The sequence below is a fragment of the Vigna angularis genome, chromosome 7, assembly GCF_016808095.1.
Source record: "Vigna angularis cultivar LongXiaoDou No.4 chromosome 7, ASM1680809v1, whole genome shotgun sequence".
Classification (NCBI taxonomy): Eukaryota; Viridiplantae; Streptophyta; class Magnoliopsida; order Fabales; family Fabaceae; genus Vigna; species Vigna angularis.
Window position 1 is genome coordinate 27,796,291 of NC_068976.1, and position 22,471 is coordinate 27,818,761.

The following is a 22,471-nucleotide window of genomic DNA, read 5'->3' on the forward strand; positions in this document are numbered from 1 at the left end:
GGCGGCCTACGGTTGCCCATGGTGCTGGCGGCACAAGGAAGCTAGGGTTTGGGAATTAGGGTTGCTATGGAGCCAGATAAACTAGACACGTCATTAACTTTTGTCCAGGATGACAGCTGTACCATTAGAAATTTGACTTTCTAATAAAAAAGGATTAAGTTGACCAATTTTTTCAAAAATTGGGATCGTTTTAAACATTTTAAAAAATGTAAGACGGATCCTGAACATTTCTCCACTTTCGAGGATCAAAAGAGGTATTAAGTCTTAATTAAATTACGAAAGTAAATTTACAAAATCATCGTTGAAAATGTTGACTGATATAAACATTATTATTTTATATTAACAATTTGAATTTACTTTAAGGAAATAAAATTATATAAATAAAAAATCTGAAGGCTCAACATTGTTTATATAAATAAATAACTTTTTTTCACAGTGACAGTAGGACCTCTCCTCACATGAGCATCACGGTTCCTAACATAAACTAATCATAATTTATTTATACATATACCTTTCAATTTTTTGTTATTTTGTTTATTAAAAGTAATTATGGAAATATATTCTCAATCATATATGTAGTGCAATACTTTTCATATTCATACCTAATAAAAAATATTAAATGTAATAAAGTTGTCGATGTTTATATTAACTTGTTAAAAATTATATTAAAGAGAAGGTCGTATTCATTCAATATATTAAAAACTTATATACTCACTTAAAGAAATTAAAAAAAAGAAAGGAAAAAAAAAACTTCGTCCACTAGGAGTAAAGGCAAACTACAAACTAAACAAAATTTTAAAGCATTTAAGTCTTTTCCATTATATTTGGTTGATTTTCTTGAAATAATGAGCATATTAAATTTCAGTGGAGAGACTCTATTTGACTCTCTTGTTTTATCAATTTCATCACTGCCACAAATAAATGAAGAAATAAATACCACGTGCTTCTTTTCTTTGAATATTCCAATAACTAATTCAAATACTTTGACTAATATTAGATGCAACATAGTCTAATCTCAACGGTTTTATACTACAATTACTACATCACAAATCTTATACAAAACTATTTCATCCAATTCATTTTTCACAACGCATCACATGAGTGAGCTTATTTTCTAATTTCATAATTTTTCAAAGATAAAAATGGTATATTGATGTAAATTTAATGTTTCAATCATTTATTTACTTTTTGTAACTGTTATATAACTCTTTTAATTTTAAAATGGACAATATTTAGCATTGAAATGAATTGATATTCCAGAAAAAATAAATAAAAAAGAGCATAAATACTAGTTCGTTTTAAAATGGACAATATTTAGCATTGAAATGCAATTTTCTTTTTGTATTATCATTATAAAGTTATACTAGTTCGTTTTATTGTTTCTCTACGAAAGTATCACTCTTACTTTACAATGAATATGCACCATAAATACTGTGTTAACTGGATATAAGTAGGGATGACAAAAGGTCGGATCAGGTACGGGTAGTGCTTACCTGCAACCCGACCTGCCGGATAAAATCGTATCCGTTATCTGTCGGGTACTCGGATTTAAAACCCGCGGGTACCCGCAAAAAAAAATATTTAATACATTTTAAAAATAAAATTTAAATAAAAATACAATATATATATAATATAAATTGAATTAAATATAAATTTAATTTTAATTTTAATTAAATTTAAACTAATAAAATATAATTTTATTTTATTTTTAATTAAATTTAATTAAAAAATATATAAATTATTTTTTTTAATTTTTTGCGAATAACGGGTACCCGCGAAACGGATAGTATACTACCCGTACCCGACCCGTTTAGAAACGGATATTAAAATATCCGCTACCCGTTATCCGCGGATAGTTACTATCCGCCGCAAATTTTAACCGCGGATACCTGTGTCCGCGGGTAAAATTACCATCCTTAGATATAAGAGATAATTGTTTCATATAAAATAAAAAGCAAAATTTCTGTTAAAGAAAAAAATGGAAAATGAGAAGATAATGTAACAAACAAGTACAAAAATGAAATCTGTTAATGAAGATGAGATGCAGGTAGAAGTAAATGGATGATTCCATTAAATGTGATGGCAGTCCATGCATGTGATGTGAGGTATAAAAATTTTCCAATAAAGAGACCTAATTTCTTAAGATGGAAAGGAGAGAATCAATTACAAAAATTACAAAAAGAAAGCAAAGTTGAACTCTTCCTAACTTCTCTAATTCCTAATTAGAGAAAAGCCCTCTTTCAATTTTTCTCTTATTTTTATTTATTTCAAATTGCATCCATATTTTTGTCATAGTAAAACAGTATTTTATACATTACATTTAATTCACTATTTTTCTTTATTATCTCTCTCCCTCTCTCTAATTATACAATTTAATTATTCTAAAAAAAGGTAAAGAATGATAGGGATTGGGTGAAAAACATAAAATTACTTTCTTTCCCCTCTCTCAAGTGCAATTGCTATTTTCTGAGAGTACTTTTGATCTTGGCCGTTTAAGGAGTTATCACACAGTTTCATAGTCTTAGTGCTTTGTGTGCATTGTTCTCTGACTTTTCACTCTCTTTCTCTCTCTGGTTTAGTCAAGAAGCAAGAAGAGTGGTCACTGTGTGTTATGCATTGCTCTGCTGGCCAAACCATTCTTTAATCCTTTGCGACCTTTTTGTTTCCTCTTTGCTTTTTATTTATAATTATCTTCAACTTTGACATAAATAATTAAAGTAAAAGGGCTCACTTTCCTGAATCTTGAGCTTTTCTTACTTTAATTTTGAACTCCCTAATGAACCATGCGTCTTCACTTCTTCTTCTAGCTCCTATAGTAGCCTCAACCTCAACGCCTTCCATTTTCATGCAAATTCTCTGTGGTGTTGAGCTTTCATGCCCCAATTGAGAGCTACGCTGATTGAAATTCTCTATTATTTGTTACTTACTTCAGAATCTGAAGCACAGTACAAGTCTGCAACTAGCTCAGCTTCTTCAGTGTGAATGCGTCATCCCGCCCTGTGGTTTAAGCTCTGAGCTGTTCCATGAATCCTTGTGCTTCTTCCTCTTTGCTTTCCTTCAGGTGATTACTCATTGAAAAATCACCCCTTTCTTTGTCCCTGCGTGCTAACTTGTGCTAGTAACTTAGTTTGCAGATCTGGGGTGTTTTGGTTTAGTGGTTTTCATGGGTGCCCACTTATGGGCTTCGAACTATCAAACGGGTTCCACATTGTGGGTTGGGTTTCCAAGGATGTACTTGACAGGGAGTTTTGGGGTTTATTTCTGGTGCTAGTGCTTGGTGTTTTTCTTCTTCACGTGGGGTGTGACTTCTTAATGAGGGAAACTCTTGGGGTGTTTTGGTTCAGTGCTAGTTTGCAGATCTGGGATGTTTTGGTTCAGTGGTTTTCATGAATACCCACTAATGGGCTTCAAACTATCAAATGGGTTGCACATTGTGGGTTGGGTTCCGAAGGATGTGCTTCAAAGGGAGTTTTGAGGTTTCTTTCTGGTGCCAGTGCTTGGTGTTTTTTTTGTTGATGTGCGGGTGTTACTTCTTAATGGTGGGAACTCTTGGGATTTTGTTTTTATTTTGTGTTAGATGTTTTTGTTTTTAGTTGTTGTTTTGATGAAAGCTTAGTTGTTGAACAACTTTGACTGTCAGTGGTCTTTTAATTTCCTTCCCAATACATTAAATATGGTATGTGAACAAAATTTGGGTTAATAATTCGTCCATCTGTATTCAATGTAGAAATTCGGGTAGTTCCTCTTCCGTGCAGGAAAAAAAAGGCAGGAAGGAAGCTTACATTGTTTCTTTCTGGTTGGCAAGAAAATCTGTTCTGAGAATTAACTGCAGAAATGTTAGTTCGAGCTATAAAGTCACAAGAAAGCTATATTACCTACTCCAACAACTTAATTTGACAGTAAATGTTGTTCTTGAGTTCTTTCATATTCCTCTTCAGCTAAAATCCTGGGATTCTTTTTCTTTTGGGGTTCATCTACTTGGCTTTCTAATGGGACCTTTTGTTGAAAAGCTTCTGTCTCTCAAAAATGGTTAATGTTCCAGCCAGTTGATTAATGACTTTATACTAATTAAGGAGGAATTTGTTATTTCATAGACCAAACATTTTCCTTTTCCTTCCTGACCAAGCTGTCTTAACATATTCAATTTTGTAGTCATCTTCTTCACTGCTCATTTCTCTTTGTCGTTGATTTGCAGCTATGCTTTAGGTATGAGCATTGCTTGTTTCAACTGTAACTTGAATATTCTCCTAGTGGGTATAGTTGTCATTCGATATCTTTTAATATCCACTGTTGAAAACTGAAAATGATGCTATTGCTTTCGTTCAACATCATGTAATAGTTCTTTTTTATTTTCATTTTTGTCACTTATTCCTAGTTACGCTAGGCAAGGATTGTGACTGATGTATATACCCTGCTCCAAGAGGCATGTTTTCATTAGGTTACTGTTGTTCAGTTGTTTGTGATTGTTACTCTGCAAAGTTGAAGCTGCATTAGGCATTTTTAAAATATTAAGTATGTTTCTGATATTAAGTATTTTTTGTAAGCTCAAAAGGTTTATTCCTCCATTAGATCCCTGATGGTAATGGAAATCTTACAACAAGAAAAAAGAGATTGCAAGATCTTATTCAGGGCTTGCAACTACCTTAATATTTATTGGTTGATTCAGATGTGCCTTTTAGTTAACTAGAACTATCTGTGTCATTATAATTGATAGTGCTTGCTTCTTTATGCTATTGTATTCTAACTATGATTTGTGGTCATGGTGCTAAACCAGGAAAATATGAAGGATGGCAGATATTGCTTCAAATTCATGTATCAATATCTTATACCTTATCACCAAAAAACTTGCCATGAAGTTCTACTTCCCTCGAGTGCATCCTTTCCTTTTCATGGTTCTTATTCTCTGTCCTATGGTTTTTGCTGACTTAAATTCTGATAAGCAAGCCCTTCTTGATTTTGCTGCTTCTGTCCCCCATCGCCGTGACCTAAAGTGGAATTCAGCTACTTCAATTTGTACATCTTGGGTAGGTGTCACTTGCAATCCAAATGGCACCCGTGTTGTTTCTCTCCGGCTTCCTGGAATTGGACTTGTCGGCACCATTCCGGCCAATACACTTGGCAAGATTGAATCACTCAGAAATCTCAGCCTCCGTGCCAACCTACTCAGTGGAAGTCTTCCTCCTGATATTTCTTCTCTTCCTTCTCTACAATATCTTTACCTTCAGCATAATAACCTTTCTGGTAACATACCTACTTCACTGTCCACCCACCTCAATGTACTTGATTTGTCATATAATTCCTTCACCGGTGCTATTCCAAAGACATTGCAAAACTTAACACAACTAACTAGGTTGAACCTCCAGAACAACTCCCTATCTGGTGAGATACCAAATCTCAATGTCACAAAGCTCAGGCACTTGAATTTAAGCTACAACCATTTGAATGGCTCTATCCCTGCTGCTCTTCAGACTTTCCCCAATTCTTCCTTTGAGGGTAACTCTCTATGTGGATTACCTCTAAGGCCATGCTCTGTAGCCCCCCCTGCATCTCCTCCATCATTAACTCCTGCCCCACCAACTCCTTCAAGACACAAAAGTAAATTGAGTAAGGCAGCTATCATTGCAATTGCAGTTGGTGGGGGTGTGCTATTACTTTTAGTAGCTCTCATCATTGTTCTTTGCTGTTTAAAGAAAAAGGATGGTGGAAGCCCCAGACCTACTAAAGGCAAGGGTCCTAGTGGTGGGAGAACTGACAAACCAAAAGAAGAGTTTGGAAGTGGGGTGCAAGAACCTGAGAAGAACAAGTTGGTTTTCTTTGAAGGCAGTTCTTATAATTTTGATCTAGAGGATTTGCTGAGAGCTTCGGCTGAAGTTCTTGGAAAGGGTAGTTATGGTACTGCATATAAGGCTATATTAGAAGAGTCAACAACAGTTGTAGTGAAAAGGTTGAAGGAAGTCGTGGTTGGCAAAAGGGAATTTGAACAGCAGATGGAGATTGTGAGAAGAGTTGGACAGCACCCAAATGTTGTGCCACTTCGAGCTTACTATTATTCCAAGGATGAGAAGCTTTTGGTTTATGACTACATCCCAAATGGCAATCTATCAACCCTCTTGCATGGTATGCATTTCTGTTTCTCTTGTTTCAGTTAAAACTTCTAAACTTGTTTTAGTTTTCCTTTATTATGTATTTGAGTTTATACATATTACACATGAATTTTACGTATACATAGTGTTGAACTTCATGATATTTGAATGTCTTTTGGATAATCTCATTTTCTATACCTGTGGATGTTATTCAACTTCTTATGGTATATGTACATGAGTTAAATTGGATCTGAATTCGGTGACAGGTAACAGAGCAAGTGGAAGAACTCCATTAGATTGGAACTCCCGAATAAAAATATCTGTTGGAATTGCCAGAGGAATTGCTCACGTACATTCAGTTGGCGGTCCAAAATTCACTCACGGAAATGTGAAATCTTCAAATGTCCTCCTCAACCAAGATAACGATGGCTGCATCTCTGACTTTGGCCTGACCCCACTAATGAATGTTCCTGCAACTCCTTCTAGAGCTGCAGGCTATCGCGCCCCTGAGGTGATTGAAACGCGTAAGCACTCTCACAAGTCAGATGTCTACAGTTTTGGTGTTCTCCTTCTGGAAATGCTGACCGGAAAAGCCCCGCAACAGTCTCCAGGACGTGACGATGTGGTCGATCTCCCAAGGTGGGTGCAATCTGTTGTTAGGGAGGAGTGGACAGCTGAGGTTTTTGATGTTGAGCTAATGAGGTACCAAAACATTGAAGAAGAAATGGTGCAAATGTTGCAAATTGCCATGGCCTGTGTGGCAAAGGTTCCAGATATGAGGCCCACCATGGAGGAAGTAGTGAGAATGATTGAAGAAATCCGGCAATCCGACTCCGAAAACCGGCCATCTTCGGAAGAAAATAGATCCAAGGAGGAATCAACTGCTCAGACTCCATAATTAGCTCGGCCTTTCTTTCTTGTGTTCCAAGCAAATTGTTTTCTTGAAATTGTTTCTTTCAGGAAGCAACATTCAGAGGTATATATAAGAGTGCATGAAACGGTTCTCACAAATGGAATTACTTCAGTTGTTCTGTTTTCTAGGAAGGTTTACTTTATTGGATTCTTGTGTATTAACGTTGTGATTCAATTGATGATCTTCATTCAAGAACAATCTCTCCCATTTGTTCTACTGTTAGCAATGTGTATTTCTGTATCACCAAATCATGGCATGGTTAGTCAATGATATGATAAATAATTGATACTTTCTTTTATGTCTATTGATCTTTCGATTACAGTGCGGTGATGTGTTAATATATGCTTCAAAAGGCATATGATATATATGGATAAATTTAATATTAATTTTTTACATAAATTTCGAAGGAAAATGATAATCCCATTTTGACACAGTGACGTGTCATCCTAGGTATCAATTTCTTTATTATTTTCATTTTTGTATTGTTCAGCCACGGTGGAATTGAGAGAGTGGTACGCGTGGGTTCATTTGAAATCAAAACCCACTTCGACTTCCAGTCATCTCTTTCCTTTATCTCCTTCTCTCGCACGGAAACCTCTCGTTCTTCCCTCACCTTCTCGCTAAAAGGGTTTTTTGTCGCAGTCCTCTCGTCCCCGTTGTCGTCCCTCCCTCATCTCCTTTCACTAAGGTGACCACTCAGGTGACACCTCTGCTTCCCTTGTCTTCTCTTAAGAAGGTCTCTTCCATTATCCTCTTTCTTTGTCGTGCCTCGCTCGTGTAGGTTGACGAACCCTAGCATTCATCTCCCAAGCAAGGTGCTCTGTCATTCCGCACGACACAGTTTTGTTTCATTGTCTTGTCCCATCCGTCACTGCCTGGCTGATATAGCACGTCCTGGTAAGAAACTTCTTTTTTTTTAGTTTTCGTGTTTGTGGTTTAGGGTTTCTTGATTTGAATAAAGTGTTTGTGGCATAGAAATTTTGTGAATGATTGGGTTTAGGGTTTAATTTGGGGCATTTTGAAATCCCTCTGTTGTGTGTGAAGTAATTATTAAGAAGGTTTTTGTGAATACCTTGAGTGGAGGTTGTTGGTGTATGTTTTCGTGAATGTGGTGATTGCAGTAATTCCAGTAAGGTATGTATGTTTTTGTTTTTCCTTAGGAAAGGGTTACCTAATCTTACATGTTCATTGATGGTTTTGAGGCATTCGTGCCGTACCAGTCGTTTGAATAAGAAGTTATCATTTGAACAAAAATCGTTAATTGCAGGTACACCATTTGGATGGTTCACACAGTTGAATGAGTCTGTGAAGATAAATAGAAATGTTTTAAGTGAGTTATGCAGTAAATGGATGAAATGGAGGGGTGGGTTTTTAATTAGATCTGATGTTGGTTTTAATTTGTTAGCTGTCTGTGTAGGATTAGGGTTGAGGGTAGTTAGAGACAAGATTGATTTAGGTAAGGTAGACATAGTTAGCGAGTCTAGGAAGTTGTTTGATACGTAAAATGTTGACGTTAATACGATATTCAATTTCCTTATGAATCCGCCTAAACCTGTTAGTTTAGAAGACTTTTGTAAGCTTTACATCTCTGGTTGGAACCTACAATGTAGCTTTTACTTACAATTGTCAGCTGGTGTGCTTAGTTAGTGTTGGGCCAAAAAAAATTGACCACCTGCACTCCTTCGACCAGTAACATGTCATTTGTATGCCATTCAAACTCTCCTTGAGAACGTGCTCATTGGTGGTCCCACAACTATTTAAAAGTTAAACTCAGATATAGTTAGTGACAATGTAGTTAACATTTAGTTTTGTCAGCAGGTTCCACACCTTTCTCATCTCTTTTGTAATGTCAGATATGCGCCTTTAATTCTTCTTCAATTTACTCACGAAAAAATCATCCTCTCCTTCTTTGCCAACGCCGTGATCATCAACATTGAGGGCACCACAAACTATGTAATTTGATTTCTCTTCATCACTTATAGCCCATTCCCAAGAAATTTGCAATAACAAACAAAACTTGACAAACAAATCCTACAACTAAATTTCAACAAGTTATTAATGGAAATAAAATACCTCCCTTTTAAAGAAGGACGTTTCACCCTGTAGCTACAAGGGTTTCACCCTACACTCCTAAATCTTTCTAAACCTAAAACATCTTTCTCCCTCGCACTTTCACGTTCAACTATCTCTCGCGACCCTCAACCCTTCTTTTCCTTCCTTCTCCATTCCTTCCACCTCCTTCACTTCTTCTTACATATTCGACTTCCTTCCTTTTCATAGTTGCTTTTTTATTCGGTGCATTCCTTCCTTTCTCTTCCTTGATGTATTTTTTTGTTGAAGGTTGGTGTTTATTTCCCTTCAAAGTTCAATTTTTTTTGTTGATTCATTGTATGTTTCTACATGTAGAATTAGATTGCATGTATAAAATTAGAATTGTATGGTTAAAAACTGTGTTTGAAACAAATGAGTGTGAGGGAATAGGTTAGAAAGGAGTTTTGGATGATAGAAAACATTGATCTCCTCGGATTTGGAAATACGAATCTACTTTCATCAGATTTAGAAAATCAATTCTTCCTTCATCAGATTTCGAAATCTCATGAAAATAGAATCAAATTTCCATATATGATGAAGACAAAATCGATTTTCAAAATTTGATTATGCTTTTTTAAATTAAATTAAATTTTTTTAATGATTTAATTTTATTTTAAATAGAATTTATATTTATTTAAATTTTAAATCATTAGAATTTGTTTTATTGTTAATAAATTTTAGTATTTGATATATATAATTATTTTAATTAATTAATTATATTGTTATTAAATTTTGTTGTTTTGAATTATTTAATGTTTTATTTGTTTTGTAGTTTTTTAATTTTTTTTAATTTTAAGATATTTTGTTATTATTTTAATTAAATATTAGGATTTTATAATTATATAAATATTTTAATTAATTAAATTTATTTTGGATTAAAGTTTTTTGTTTGTAATTATTTAATATTTTTTTAATATTTTAGAATTTAAAGTTTTTTATTTGTAATAATATGTTAGTATTTTATAATTACATAATTATATTAATTAATTTGATTTGAATTCAAAAAATTGTTTTGAGTAATTTAATATTTTTTTAACTAATGTTTTAGTTGTGTTTTTTAATTGTTGATTTTTTTAATAATATTATCAAATGAGTGTGAGTCAACTAGTAAAGATCTCCTTAGCTCTTCTAGTCGGTTATAGCCTCTCACTAGTGTTGCATATTCATCATGCCACTGACTAAGTTCTCTATTATGATCATTGAGGACAAGAGGTCATGAATCTTTCCCTAACTCCAATGACGTATTCATGCATTTATAGCTACAATGACCATTAGTCATGATATCAACAATATTGAAAATGCTCTATCATGGGGACTTTCCTTCGTTGCAGGTTTTGGCCTATGTTGCAAAGAAATTTCGCTGACGAAGATTCAATTGTTGAGTGGAATGTGTCTACATGCTCAAAATATGACTAATCACACTTTGTATATCTTTCTGTCCTTTGAACCTTACTCTTTTGTACACCATTTGTCTTCACTTTATGCAATGGAAGTATCATAAATGTCATTGCACGACAAACAATGTCAAGTAACTTTTGTTTGACTGTCACCTTACCTTTCAACCATTCTTCGATCATCTGAACCTCACATTGAATGGATAACTATGGATGAGATTCATTTGATACAATATTTAAAATACTCAATCTTGTCCACATGACATGAAATTCAACCATAGGAATCACATCAGGGTCATAACGTGCTAATTCATATGCACAAGGGACATCGTAGTCTGTCTCAATATGCATCAACATCGTGTACTATCCAGTTCTATATGTTATACTCGTTGTAATTCTTTAACAATGAGTCCCAAAGCATACATGCATACTTTTCTAACAAGTTTTCTGTATCTTATTCCTTTATAAGCTTCACTCATAAGATTGAAATTTTTTTCGAATGACGTCTTAATTTTCTTATGTTGCAAGAAATGATGTTGTGAATCGCATAAAGGTCATGAACGATAATTGTATTTAAGACGATTGACATAGTCATAAACATAGATTGATTTTCACAATCCATGACGTACTCTCATGTTTTCATTACCATATCTCATGCTTCGACATAATCAACTAACATTTTGCACTTCGGTTTGACATTTTTGAGAATATTAAAGCGATATACCAACTTATATGAGTCAGGAAACGCATTGTTGATGGAATTCATCAAATACAAGTCTCTATCATTGACTATGACTTGAGGATCGTGTTGGAACAATTTTTCATGAACTTAGGGAAACAAGATGAACAACAATTGTAGACTTGATATAATCTTCTAGGCGTGAATACACACTTTCCTAAAAGCAATATTTTGTCCCTTATAAGAGTGAAGGGGATCACGAAATCCGCTTTTGAATTACAAAGAAGAAATACAACGATAATACTCACTCTTAGTATTAACGTCAAACAAGAATAAAATTCTCACAAATTGATTTGTGTGTTAAGTGAATGACCGAATGTAGAGAAAAATCTATGTTTCAATAGAGCACAAGATCCATTTATATAGATGTTGATCAGACATCTTTCAAATCCAAGAGATACGAGATTCTGATTTGTTACATTTCTTCATAATTGATTGTAACTTTTCATGAATGGTTGTAACTCTTCATAATAATTGTAACTCTTCATGAATAATTGCAACTCTTCATGAATAATTGTAACTCTTCATTGGTTGTAACTCTTCATGAATATGAAAATTGTCTCTAATACTCTTAAATTCCAACAGATCGCCCTCAAATGTAAGAAATAAACATCTTAGTCTTTCAAGAGCCCAAGTGAAATTATTTTGTCATTCACTAATAAGAATGCAAATGTCGCTGAATAAGTTAACTTAGTAGATGTCACACCAACAATCTCTAGCAATGATAGTCGATATTTATTTGTTTTGTAAGTTGAATCCATCAACAAAAGAATATTAGATGCATTTAATAATTTGATTGCATCAAGATGTGTACAGAAGAGGTCACTGACAACCTCATATTCCTTCACACATCTATTCCAATTAATGTAGTTGGTAATGGAAGCATGAGATAATGTCATGGATTGTCTTAAACCTTAAAGACAAGGTTACTGCTAAAGGAAATGGTATTGTTATAAGTGAAGTGAATGATGCGCGAAAAGGCAGTTGCAAGGAGAGGACACGTGAAAGAAGAACCTTCAAGAAGGGACGCGTGGAAACACATAAGATCACGGAGGAAGAATGTTTTATTAAAGGATTTCGTTGGGTAAGAGTGGCATGAGTCTGGTAGGAATCTCCTCCCTGTTTTCTCTATGCTGTATTCTTCCCCAATTTTATTCGCTCTGAAAAATTAATTCTCATCTTCTCCTATTCTTCTTCTTCAAGTGGAATCATATTAATCAGTGAAATACTAATAGAAGAGTACACTTATTGATATATGTTATTGTTTCGGTTGTGGGGGCTGAGTCGTCTAATACCTTCACGTCCTCCTATTCTTGCTTCTTGGCCGTCCGGTCTTGCTCCTTACTCTTCGCTTCACTCCTCTGCGTGCGGGTGAAGACTTGTCAAAGATTCTCCAATGCCAAAGTCAGTTTGAGAGCAATGGTGTTTTCAATAGAACAGTAATAAATGTGCAGTAAATGCAACGTATCTACCACTCACCCTGGATCTGTATTTATAGTTTTTGCTATGGGCTTGGGATCAGTGAAAAGTTAATCACGACCCAAATTTAGCCCAATAGCTTTTAACAACTACTTACCTTAATCTTAATCCTAACCTGGTTAATTAGCGATGTGGTCGGCCGGTCTCCTGAAGTTTGGTCCTACGATCGGCCGGCCCATATAGGCAATCTGGTTAATTAGCGATATGGCCGGCCGACTTCATATGAGTTGGTGTTCAACCGGATGGCGAGCGACAAGGTCGCGTAATTGGATAATCATGGACTTACGGACGTCCGGTCTATCGCTGTCCGACCCTCCTGATGACGAGCGACAAGGTCGCGTGATTGGATAATCATGGACTTACGGACGTCCGGTCTATCGCTGTTCGGCCCTCCTGGTGACGAGCAGCAAGGTCGCGTGATTGGATAATCATGGACTTACGAACGTCCGGTCTATCGCTGTCCGGCCCTCCTGGTGACGAGCAGCAAGGTCGCGTGATTGGATAATCATGGTTATGCGGACGTCCGGTCTGTTCGCTGCCCGGTCCCTACTGGTACACAAGCCCCCCAAGCCCTAGTATACGCAGTGTAAGTAGGGCTTTGAGCGCGGTGCTTACCCTGATTGTGGGGTAGCGAGGGTCAGTGGACTGGTATTGGGCTGGATCCCATGGGCTTTGAGATCTCGGCTTTTCGAATTTGGATTTGGGCGGGAAATACACGTGTCGTGTCTGCAGTGGCGGAAGTTGAAGCGACCTCGCATCTGGAGCGTTGATCGTGCTGGCCTTCGACGGCGCAGATGTGTTTGACGGTTACAGAAAATTTTCTATAAATAGGGAGATGTGGTGTTATCATTTTCACTTTCTTCGTTTTTCTTCAAGCTCGATATTCTTTTTCCCTCAGGTAATAAATGGCTGTTGTCCATATTGATTCTTCTTCTGAGTCGTCGGGCGGAGTCGGGGGGAGTTTGGCGAGGGGCGATGGTGAGCGCGGTGCTTCTCCGAGTTCGGTGTCGTCGTCATTTCAGGAGGAGACCGTCCGGGAGCCTAGCTCTTCGGGCGTGGCGGGTAGTCGGATCATCAACGGAATTCCCATCTTTTTGCTTAAGGCCGGCCGGCTTCATATAACTTGCTGTTTATTCGGATGGCGAGCGGCAAGGTCGCGTAATTGGATAATCATGGACTTACGGACGTCCGGTCTATCGCTGCCCGACCTTCCTGATGACGAGCGGCAAGGTCGCGTGATTGGATAATGATGGACTTACGGACGTCCGGTCTATCGCTGCACGACCCTCCTGGTGACAAGTAGCAAGGTCGCGTGATTGGATAATCATGAACTTACGGACGTCCGGTCTATTGTTGCTCGGCCCTCCTGGTGACGAACAACAAGGTCGCGTGATTGGATAATCATCGTTATGCGGACGTCCAGTCTGTTCGCTGCCCGGTCCCTACTGGTACAGTTGTAAATAAAATCCCCTGCTTCACAGATAAAGACTACGAAACAAAAGATAAAGAATCAGAACACAACGTCAATTCTATTAAAAATAGCAACCTGAGTTAATGAACCACAACATAACAAAGAAAAACCTAGACAAGATAGATAACGACAACCCGACCTACTGAATAACAATATACGAACCAAAAATAACTTGGACAACAAACACAACAAAAATGTGAAAAAATAAAAAGCAAACAAAATAAACTTCCTTTCCAAAATGCTAATAGCACTAACCACAAAATGGTGGCCTGATGCAACCACGGGACTGGAAGATGTCATTCTACGCAGTGAAACAATGGTATGGTTCATCAGGCTACACGCAGTCGGAGGGACAAGAGCAGGGACGAGATGACTGAGTGAAGGTGAGGGACGAACAAGAGGCTTGCGTACGAGAAGGAGATAGAGGAAAGAGATCACTGAAAATCGAACATGATTGTGGTTTCAAATGGGGTAACCAAAACCCTTTTCGCATTTCAAATAAACGTATGCACCACTCTCCCAATTTCACCCTGGCTGAACAACACAAAAATGAAAATAAGATTCACTTCTCTGATTTAATAAAATCTTTTCATTAGTACATTTTCATTGCCATATTCAATCCAAACTTTATTATATAAGAATATTTTTTTCATAACTTTTTTTATAGAAAATTCATTTTATTTATTCAATTATGAAATTACTTGATGTATATGTTTAATTTAAGTGAGTTTATATTTATTTTAATCTTTCCAGATCAATTTATAAGGTAGGTGTGACATCCCAAATATATAGCAGATATATATGCAAAGACATCATCAATTTATAATATTAGAAAACAGTTAAGAGATGTACTTAAAGTATTATAGGATTACAGTCTTCCAGAATTTACTAAGCAATTAAAACTTTAAGAACTAGAGTATTCCAAAATAAATCCAGAATTTGAAACTTAAAACATAATAAGGTTCTTCAAAATGACATAAGGGAACTAAGAATTCCTAGTGAGTCTAAAATGTAACATCATCTTCATTTCTCTCCAATGTTGCCTCCAAAGAAACCTCATCTTCCTCTGCTCACATCCAAGTGGATGATCATTACAAAAGAAAACACATACAACAAGCACACAAACAAGCAAGGGTAAGCTAATTATATAAAAGCATGCATCATATCAAGCACATAACATACAAGAGTTAACTTAAATCAAAGCAGCTTAAGGCATACATCCTAGCATGTTATCTTCTAGACTTGACTCGTCCGGAGTTTAGAATGATAGTCGAGCTATGGCAGGTCCTGCACTCGTGGTGACTTAAGAAACTTGGGTTCCCCACCCTGCCACACTCACGAGGTTAGCCTGTTCCGGACCTTGAGGCATATTGGAAGCCCCCAAGACCAAGACCTCCTGCTACTCCTCACCACATGGATTAATCCCTCTACTTGAGTATGATTAGCCATTGGAGTTTCAGAATGACCCCCAAGACTGAGCTCATACTTTCATTCCAAAACACTAAGGATCTCACCAAGAGATCCTACACAGATGAAACTTGATTTACAACTTGGATCATACTTTCATCACTTTGTAATCATATACTTTCTACCACAATCAACATATACACAAATTATAAAAATAACATCTCCACAATTAAATCTAAGTTACTCAATACCAAGAACCAAACAGCTCCAACTAACCCATAACAGCTCATAAAATGCATTTAATTTATACATACCTACAAGTAATATAATTATTGATTAACACTCACGTTTCAATATAAGAAACAACTATCCTTACTTTATTTTATATATATATATATATATATATATATATATATATATGATACATACAGTATCTTGTAAATATACATATTTATATTATATTAGAAGCATATCAAACTCTCTTTTTAGGCACCTGTTTTGCTGCAATCAAGGTTACTCTGGATTCTAAATTAATCATAACTAATTGTCCACCCTGTAAATCATAAAGTGCAAAATGGATATTGGAGTTATTGTTTGGAAATACCAACGCATCATTAAACTAATATATATATATATATATATATATATATATATATATATATATATATATATATATATATATATATATTACGTATTTTATCTTATAAATATATATATTTACATTATATTATTATTATTATTATATATATATATATAATACGGAACGTTATAAATATATATTTTTATATATGGATCCTTACTTTAAATTTCAAACACACAGTGACTGATTTCCTAAAATTATAATTGACTAGAAATTAACACATGATAACTTTATGCATCTACAATCAACTTGTTTTATTTTATTTTCATCCTAGTATAGATCTTTCTTTACCCCAATTGGTCACCGGAGAGGATCCAAATGTCTAAACGTATCAAACTCACCTTCGACGTCAGCACATATGACTAGTCACAACTGACTGGACCAGGCCAGGGCTGCTCTATGATCAGGAATGTGCCAACTCAGGTTTTTAAGGTTCCTCTATCCTACCAACAAAGAAAGACTCTCAACAATTAACAATTAATTTATTTAAATTATGTACCATGTTCTCTTATGCTCTAAATCTGAAATGCCTAATTTTAATATTTTCACTTTCTTTCACAGCAACCTCAAACAGTACCTGTATATCTATTTAATACCCATGTACATGCTATTACAGAACCCTTACTCTAGACCTTCCAACAAGATCAATTTCAGCCAACAAACTCATTCAAAACAGATTAAATTCATCACATCACAACATGCACAATTTCACAGTTTCAGTTATAACACCTAATACAATAAAAGTCATAAAACAGTTTCACAAGAGCACACCAGTTCAACATTCATATGCATATATTTTTATAAAATAAATTCATACAAAAATAATTAGCTCCCCTTACCTTAGTGGTTACAAGCACAACACTCTTTAGAAGAAATCCCAAAACAGTACTCTTGCACAGAAGCAAGTTCAACAGGATCTACAAAATGTCAAATTGGGTACATAGACATCTCTTAGAGTTAGAATAGGTAGAGAATCTAGAGAGAAAATCCATTGATTTCATGCAACTAGAAAATTGCATGCCCTAGGTTCAAAGGAAAGGGAGGAAGAAAGATAACTTACCCGTCCAAAGCAGAATTTTAATTGGATGAATGGGAAGCTCTCAACTCCGTGAACGAAAGCACACTACCTAAGTGGTGGAAAAGTAGAGAGAAGTCAGAGCAAGAAGAAGAAATGGAGCTGAGTTTAGAGAGAGAAAGAATAATTGGATGAAGAACTCAGAGCTGGAAAATGATGCCTCTTCTAAGGTCCTAGTGTCCTTAGCTTCTTGGGCCAGGCTGCAGGATCCAATAGCCTTACATTTTCAGGCTCTTATAGTAGGGATTTCTATTAATATATTATAATTTCACTTTATTTCTTAGCTAATATTTTCAATATATTTCCTTAAGTTAACGAATTAACATTTTGTTCGTGAGATTATATATTTATAACTGATTTAATCCAAATCTAAAAATGATAACATAATAGTTTACAAAATACGATTAGGCTCTTATTCTATCTAATTGATAAATTTATCTCTAATTTAATATTATAAACCCATTTTGAATATTGATAATTATAATCTCATATCTTCGACATATGTAAGTTTGAACAAGACTAATGATAACTAAATAGTAGGTTTGAATGCCGTTGTCGTTGTCTTTGCTTAGCAGGATTACGTTTAAAACTGAAGTTGGAATACACAAAGCATGAATAAAAAAGAGTAGACGCAAACTTTGAGCAGTATACATCAATTTTAATAATGTTAGCACGCACTCAATCTTTAATCCGACACTTGTTTTGGAAATTTTGGAAAAAAATCCTTTTGTAAAAATTGTCTTAAAAATCATGTTCTGAAAATTTTGGAATGCTCGTTTCTAAAGATTGATAGAACAAGTATTCTGGAAGTTACTTTCACAAAGGATAAAATATCATTTAAAAAGAATCAAATATGTTTGAAATCTCTAAATTTTGACACAAAATTTAAATTCGTTTTTTAACTAAAATTTTATAGAATTTAGTTTCAAAACTTTGAAAAAAAAACAAATATAAATCTTTTAAAAAATAGATATAACGTTTTAAAGAATTATAGTAAGCAGATAGAAATTATGGGAATGCAGGAAATAAAAGCCCATTTTTGAACCTAAAACCCGTTTGGTTCACACAAATACAAACCACTTCAAAAAAAAATATGGTTTGGATTTAGTTGTCGAGTGGTAAAAAAAAACATTTTTCTTATTATTGATTGGTTTCAGTATTGTAGTAGCACTGTACAATTGTCCCTGAATCAACAGGCACTGTAGATTGGATAATGATAGGAAAGATCTTTCCTTTAAAATAAACTTCTGTAAAAAAATTTGACTTGAATGTATACTATTTTATCTGGAAAAGAAATTTTCACTCTAGTCTTCTATCTAATTTGTATGAAACATAAAAGCAGAAAAGAAAATTGGAACTTGGAGAGGTAAACTTAGGGGTATAATCGCGTTGTATTGACTAGGATTTGAGGTGTTCTGAAGTTCAGACCAGAGTCCTAACAATTCCCTCTCTTTCCTCTTTCACGCCTTGTTTGATTCCTGATCTCTCTGGATTTATCTTTTTCAAGCTAAACACAGCAAATATAATCAAACAGCTTCTGCTTTATATACTTGATCTTTGAAGTGAGCTAAACTGAGCCAAACATAGCCTATTTTGATGTGATGACACTAACAATCTTAAAAAGTGCAGGTTGTCCTTTAGACTAAGTTGTTCCAACCAAGCATCAACAGCAATGGCACATTCTCAAGGAACGATGGAGCCCAACACTAACCATTACCAAGGTTTGATTTTACTTTGCTTGTTCATTTTCATATTTATTAGTTTTACATAAAGATTGCAGTTGTATTCAACTTTCTGATAGAAGCCAGACCAATTTTCTGAATCACCGTGTCATATTTTGTCTGTAATAAGCTAAATTACTGCATGTGTGAGTATTGGAATATAGTACAAGTTGTGTTGAGTAATTGCTGGCTACAGCTAAAAGTAAAAATTCCCAAGCTAATAGTGCTATTGGGACCGAGGGTTGAGAAATGGTAGCTTATTAGTAAATGAACAGAGGTTATATATTTGATGTGTAAAAACTGTCTATTAGGACATGCATGAGAGATTTTCTATTCCATAACTTCAAAATTGTGTATGTATGTATGATTGTCCGATCAAAGTTTTCAACTTCTGAACTGTTTGTTTACTTGAAACTTCTGATTATATAGTGAAGAAATTTTGATTATTTGGAAACTAATTCCACTATTGTCAGGCCCTTTAGTCAAATGGTTTAATTTTTTTGAAGGATCCCAACAACAATGATCTACTTGTACCTGAAATTTCACACATTCACAAGACAAAATCATGCCATGGGATGATGATTATAGCGGTGTGTTAGCTGTTAAAATGAAGCAGCAAAGTCATTATTTATGTAAAAGAACAAAATATTTTCAAACGAATTTGAATACTTTCTCTTATTATTACCAATTTCTGGGGACAGGAGAATGTAGAGTTATGCAAACTTTTCGGCTGGTTGAGTTGATATTCCAAACAAGTAACAGTAATACAATCATTACAAGTTAGGCATAATTTTCAAAAGAAAAATGAAATTATGATGTGAGCATATAGTCAATATACAGCATAGAGTTTTATGCATTAGGGGCAGAGAAGAACTGATTAAATTAACTAAAATCTTGGTTAGATATTAGTATGTTATGGTGGAAGTGGATGTCGCAGACAAGAAGGTATTGATATTTAGTAAGGTCTGTGTTTGAACATTATTTTGATGGAGACGGTCCAACCTCAAACTTGTGACAATAATTTGGAATATATTTGTCCTTTGGTATAAACAAAAGGAAAGTTGAATCACTTGGTGCGTGTTTATTGTGCGCTTCATACTCGGAAAACGAAAGGCATGGTATGGATATGTTCAATTATAAGGGGCTAAGGCTATAGAGATTTTTGTTTTTCACTTCATGTTGCTGTGATGTGATGCTGCAGAGGAAGAAGCCTTTCACTTGTATTCTTCCCACTTTACTAATTCATGTCATTCCTATTAAAAAAATGGTTGAATCATGATTAATTTCCGGTGTTCCCTTTGCCAAATCATGCAGTGAAATTAGGCATATATCTGAATACAGTTGAAGGGTCAGGTTGACCTGTGATTTAAAATTTGTGGTGCATGGAAAATGCATAGCAGAGTGTGACACGTTTGCGATGAGGTCATAAGAAGTTGCTACAATTTAAGTGAGTGGTTAATACAAATTTGAAAGACTTAGAAGAAAAGTTAGCAAAAAAAGTAATCAAAAAGACTCTTGACTTGGTTGACAAGCAAATTGTGGGGTCACTCTTATTGTCAAATGTTTTTGCTCTCCAAGAAGGGTAACACCACACGTGTTTAACTATCTAGCACCTTTGCTTCTTCTTCAAGCCAAACAAACCCTAAATAAACCTTTTTAATTATTCTTCCTTATTTCTATCAAACACAGCGGTTAAATCTTATCTCATATCTAAATTAAGTGGGGTTTGAATTTTTGTTTCGGAATGAAGTTAAAAAAAAAGTAATTATCTCAAGCTAGTTTATGTTTGATCTAAGTTTTGCATTTAACTAAATCCTTAAAAAAAGCTAAACATGTTGACCCGATATTTAGTAGAAACCAAAAATTAAAATGGGTTTTGGTTGTTGCAACTGAACTCTAAATACGCTCTAATAATCGAATTGACAGTTCAAACAAAATATCGAACTCTTAAAACAATTTTGAATTTTTCTTGGTACCCATCTCATTTTGAAGCCTGTTTTTTAGCAGACTGATTCAATTCCGTCAAAATAGTTGGTTTTTAAAAGTAGGCTGATTTTAAGAACTAAACTAAGAAACAGATTAACTCTGTTTTCATTCAAGATAATGCAGGTTTTTTAGTTAATTCAGTTTGTCTTTTAATAGCAATTTTAATAAAGCATGCAGAGTCGTTCTGATCTGACTAAAAATTTTAACTGGTTGAACTGTTAGTTACTGGTCCAACTCAAGGAAATTATAGTCATTAAAATTGACTATAATTGAACTAACTTCATTGTTATGTTCACGGTTTAAAATTGAACTTTTTCATACCACACCCATAAGAAATTTAGAATAGGTGGATGGTAAACGAAGATATCTAATATATTAAAAATTTGTTGAACTCTTGCTTTTTTTAACAGATTGAAATATTTAATAAGATGTATCATTGTTTTTACAGTATATATTCGTAAACATATAATCGATAATAAGCTCTGGCTTTGAAATTTGAGCAAATAATTTCTCCATAAAACGCCATTTAAAAGCGACAATTGATCTTAAAAGAAGGGTCCATGTCTGATTATGATAGTTGGAATTAAGAAAGGAAGAAGAAGAGGCAGCAAGACACACGTATCTGACGATTGAGAATCGTTTGGTTTGCCCTTCGAACAACGCAGAGGTTGTCAGATAGAGCGAGGGGAGACATGGGTGTGTCATGGTCTTCCCAGCTTTGTGTTTTGTTTTATTTTAGTTTATGCTATCAAAGCATATTTTTTCAGTATGTCAGACATAAAATAAAGTGACTATTAATGAAAACGACCAATTTTTTTCCACTTGTTTGAATTACAAAGTTGGTAAAAGAAAAATAAAGCTTTGTTACGTAAGTTTTGTTGAGTATCTTCATGCCTATATTTTAGCTCTGTACATTCAAATGGCTAATAGCATATTTAGTGATCTGTTTAAAGTACGTAAAGCCTCGATTAACCGTAATCATGCAAATCCTTGTTTGTTCCTTTTATACTTTGAAAAGTACACATACCATGTCATCTGTAAGGAATTTAAAATCACCATAATTAATTCAACCAACTGACTCTTATCACTTTCTTACATTTCTTTTTATCACATATAATACATGTAATTCTTTTTCTTCTTTGTAATTTTCTCCAGGTATGAATTTGCATTATTTTAGTGTGAATGGATGGTTTTCAACGAAATCATTTAAACAGTAAGAGCTTCTCCAATAGCAGATTCCTAGTTGGAAATCCAATTGCGGTAAGTGTATTGCGGTTTGAGGTAAAAAATAGGAAAAAGAAAGTTTTTCGGGCACCACACAAATTCGGTTTGGTTGGTGAAATACAATCCGTGCACGATGATATTTCGACCTTTTTGTTGCAGATAACTAATGCTTACAGCGGGGCAGTGTCCTGAAACCTCTGCCCAGACAAATGCTGCAGAAGTTTGTACTGAAAAGACTATGTTACAGC

At 34.8% G+C, this 22,471-nt stretch overlaps 1 protein-coding gene and 1 long non-coding RNA gene across 5 annotated transcripts; both read left to right on the plus strand.

Annotated features, from left to right (window-relative positions):
- The first annotated feature begins 2,500 nt into the window (after positions 1-2,500).
- On the plus strand, positions 2,501-7,298 carry LOC108338293 (probable inactive receptor kinase At5g58300). 3 transcript variants are annotated; one of them, XM_052880570.1, is made up of 4 exons: positions 2,501-3,061; positions 3,728-4,206; positions 4,775-6,117; positions 6,350-7,298. In XM_052880570.1, the coding sequence occupies exons 3-4, from the start codon at positions 4,788-4,790 to the stop codon at positions 6,979-6,981; spliced, it is 1,962 nt and encodes a 653-aa protein (XP_052736530.1). In that variant the 5' UTR covers positions 2,501-3,061; positions 3,728-4,206; positions 4,775-4,787; the 3' UTR covers positions 6,982-7,298. The 3 variants fall into 3 exon arrangements, with proteins under 3 accessions (XP_052736530.1, XP_017430571.1, XP_017430572.1); XM_017575082.2 differs by lacking the exon at positions 3,728-4,206; XM_017575083.2 differs by lacking the exon at positions 2,501-3,061 and having other exon boundaries at positions 3,546-4,206.
- A 199-nt stretch (positions 7,299-7,497) lies between these two features.
- Positions 7,498-10,663, plus strand: LOC108338573 (uncharacterized). Of its 2 annotated transcripts, XR_008250483.1 has the most exons (3): positions 7,498-7,893; positions 8,264-9,336; positions 10,419-10,663. It is a non-coding gene; the product is annotated as an uncharacterized LOC108338573 (long non-coding RNA). The 2 variants fall into 2 exon arrangements; XR_001833048.2 differs by lacking the exon at positions 8,264-9,336.
- The last annotated feature ends 11,808 nt before the right edge of the window (positions 10,664-22,471 follow it).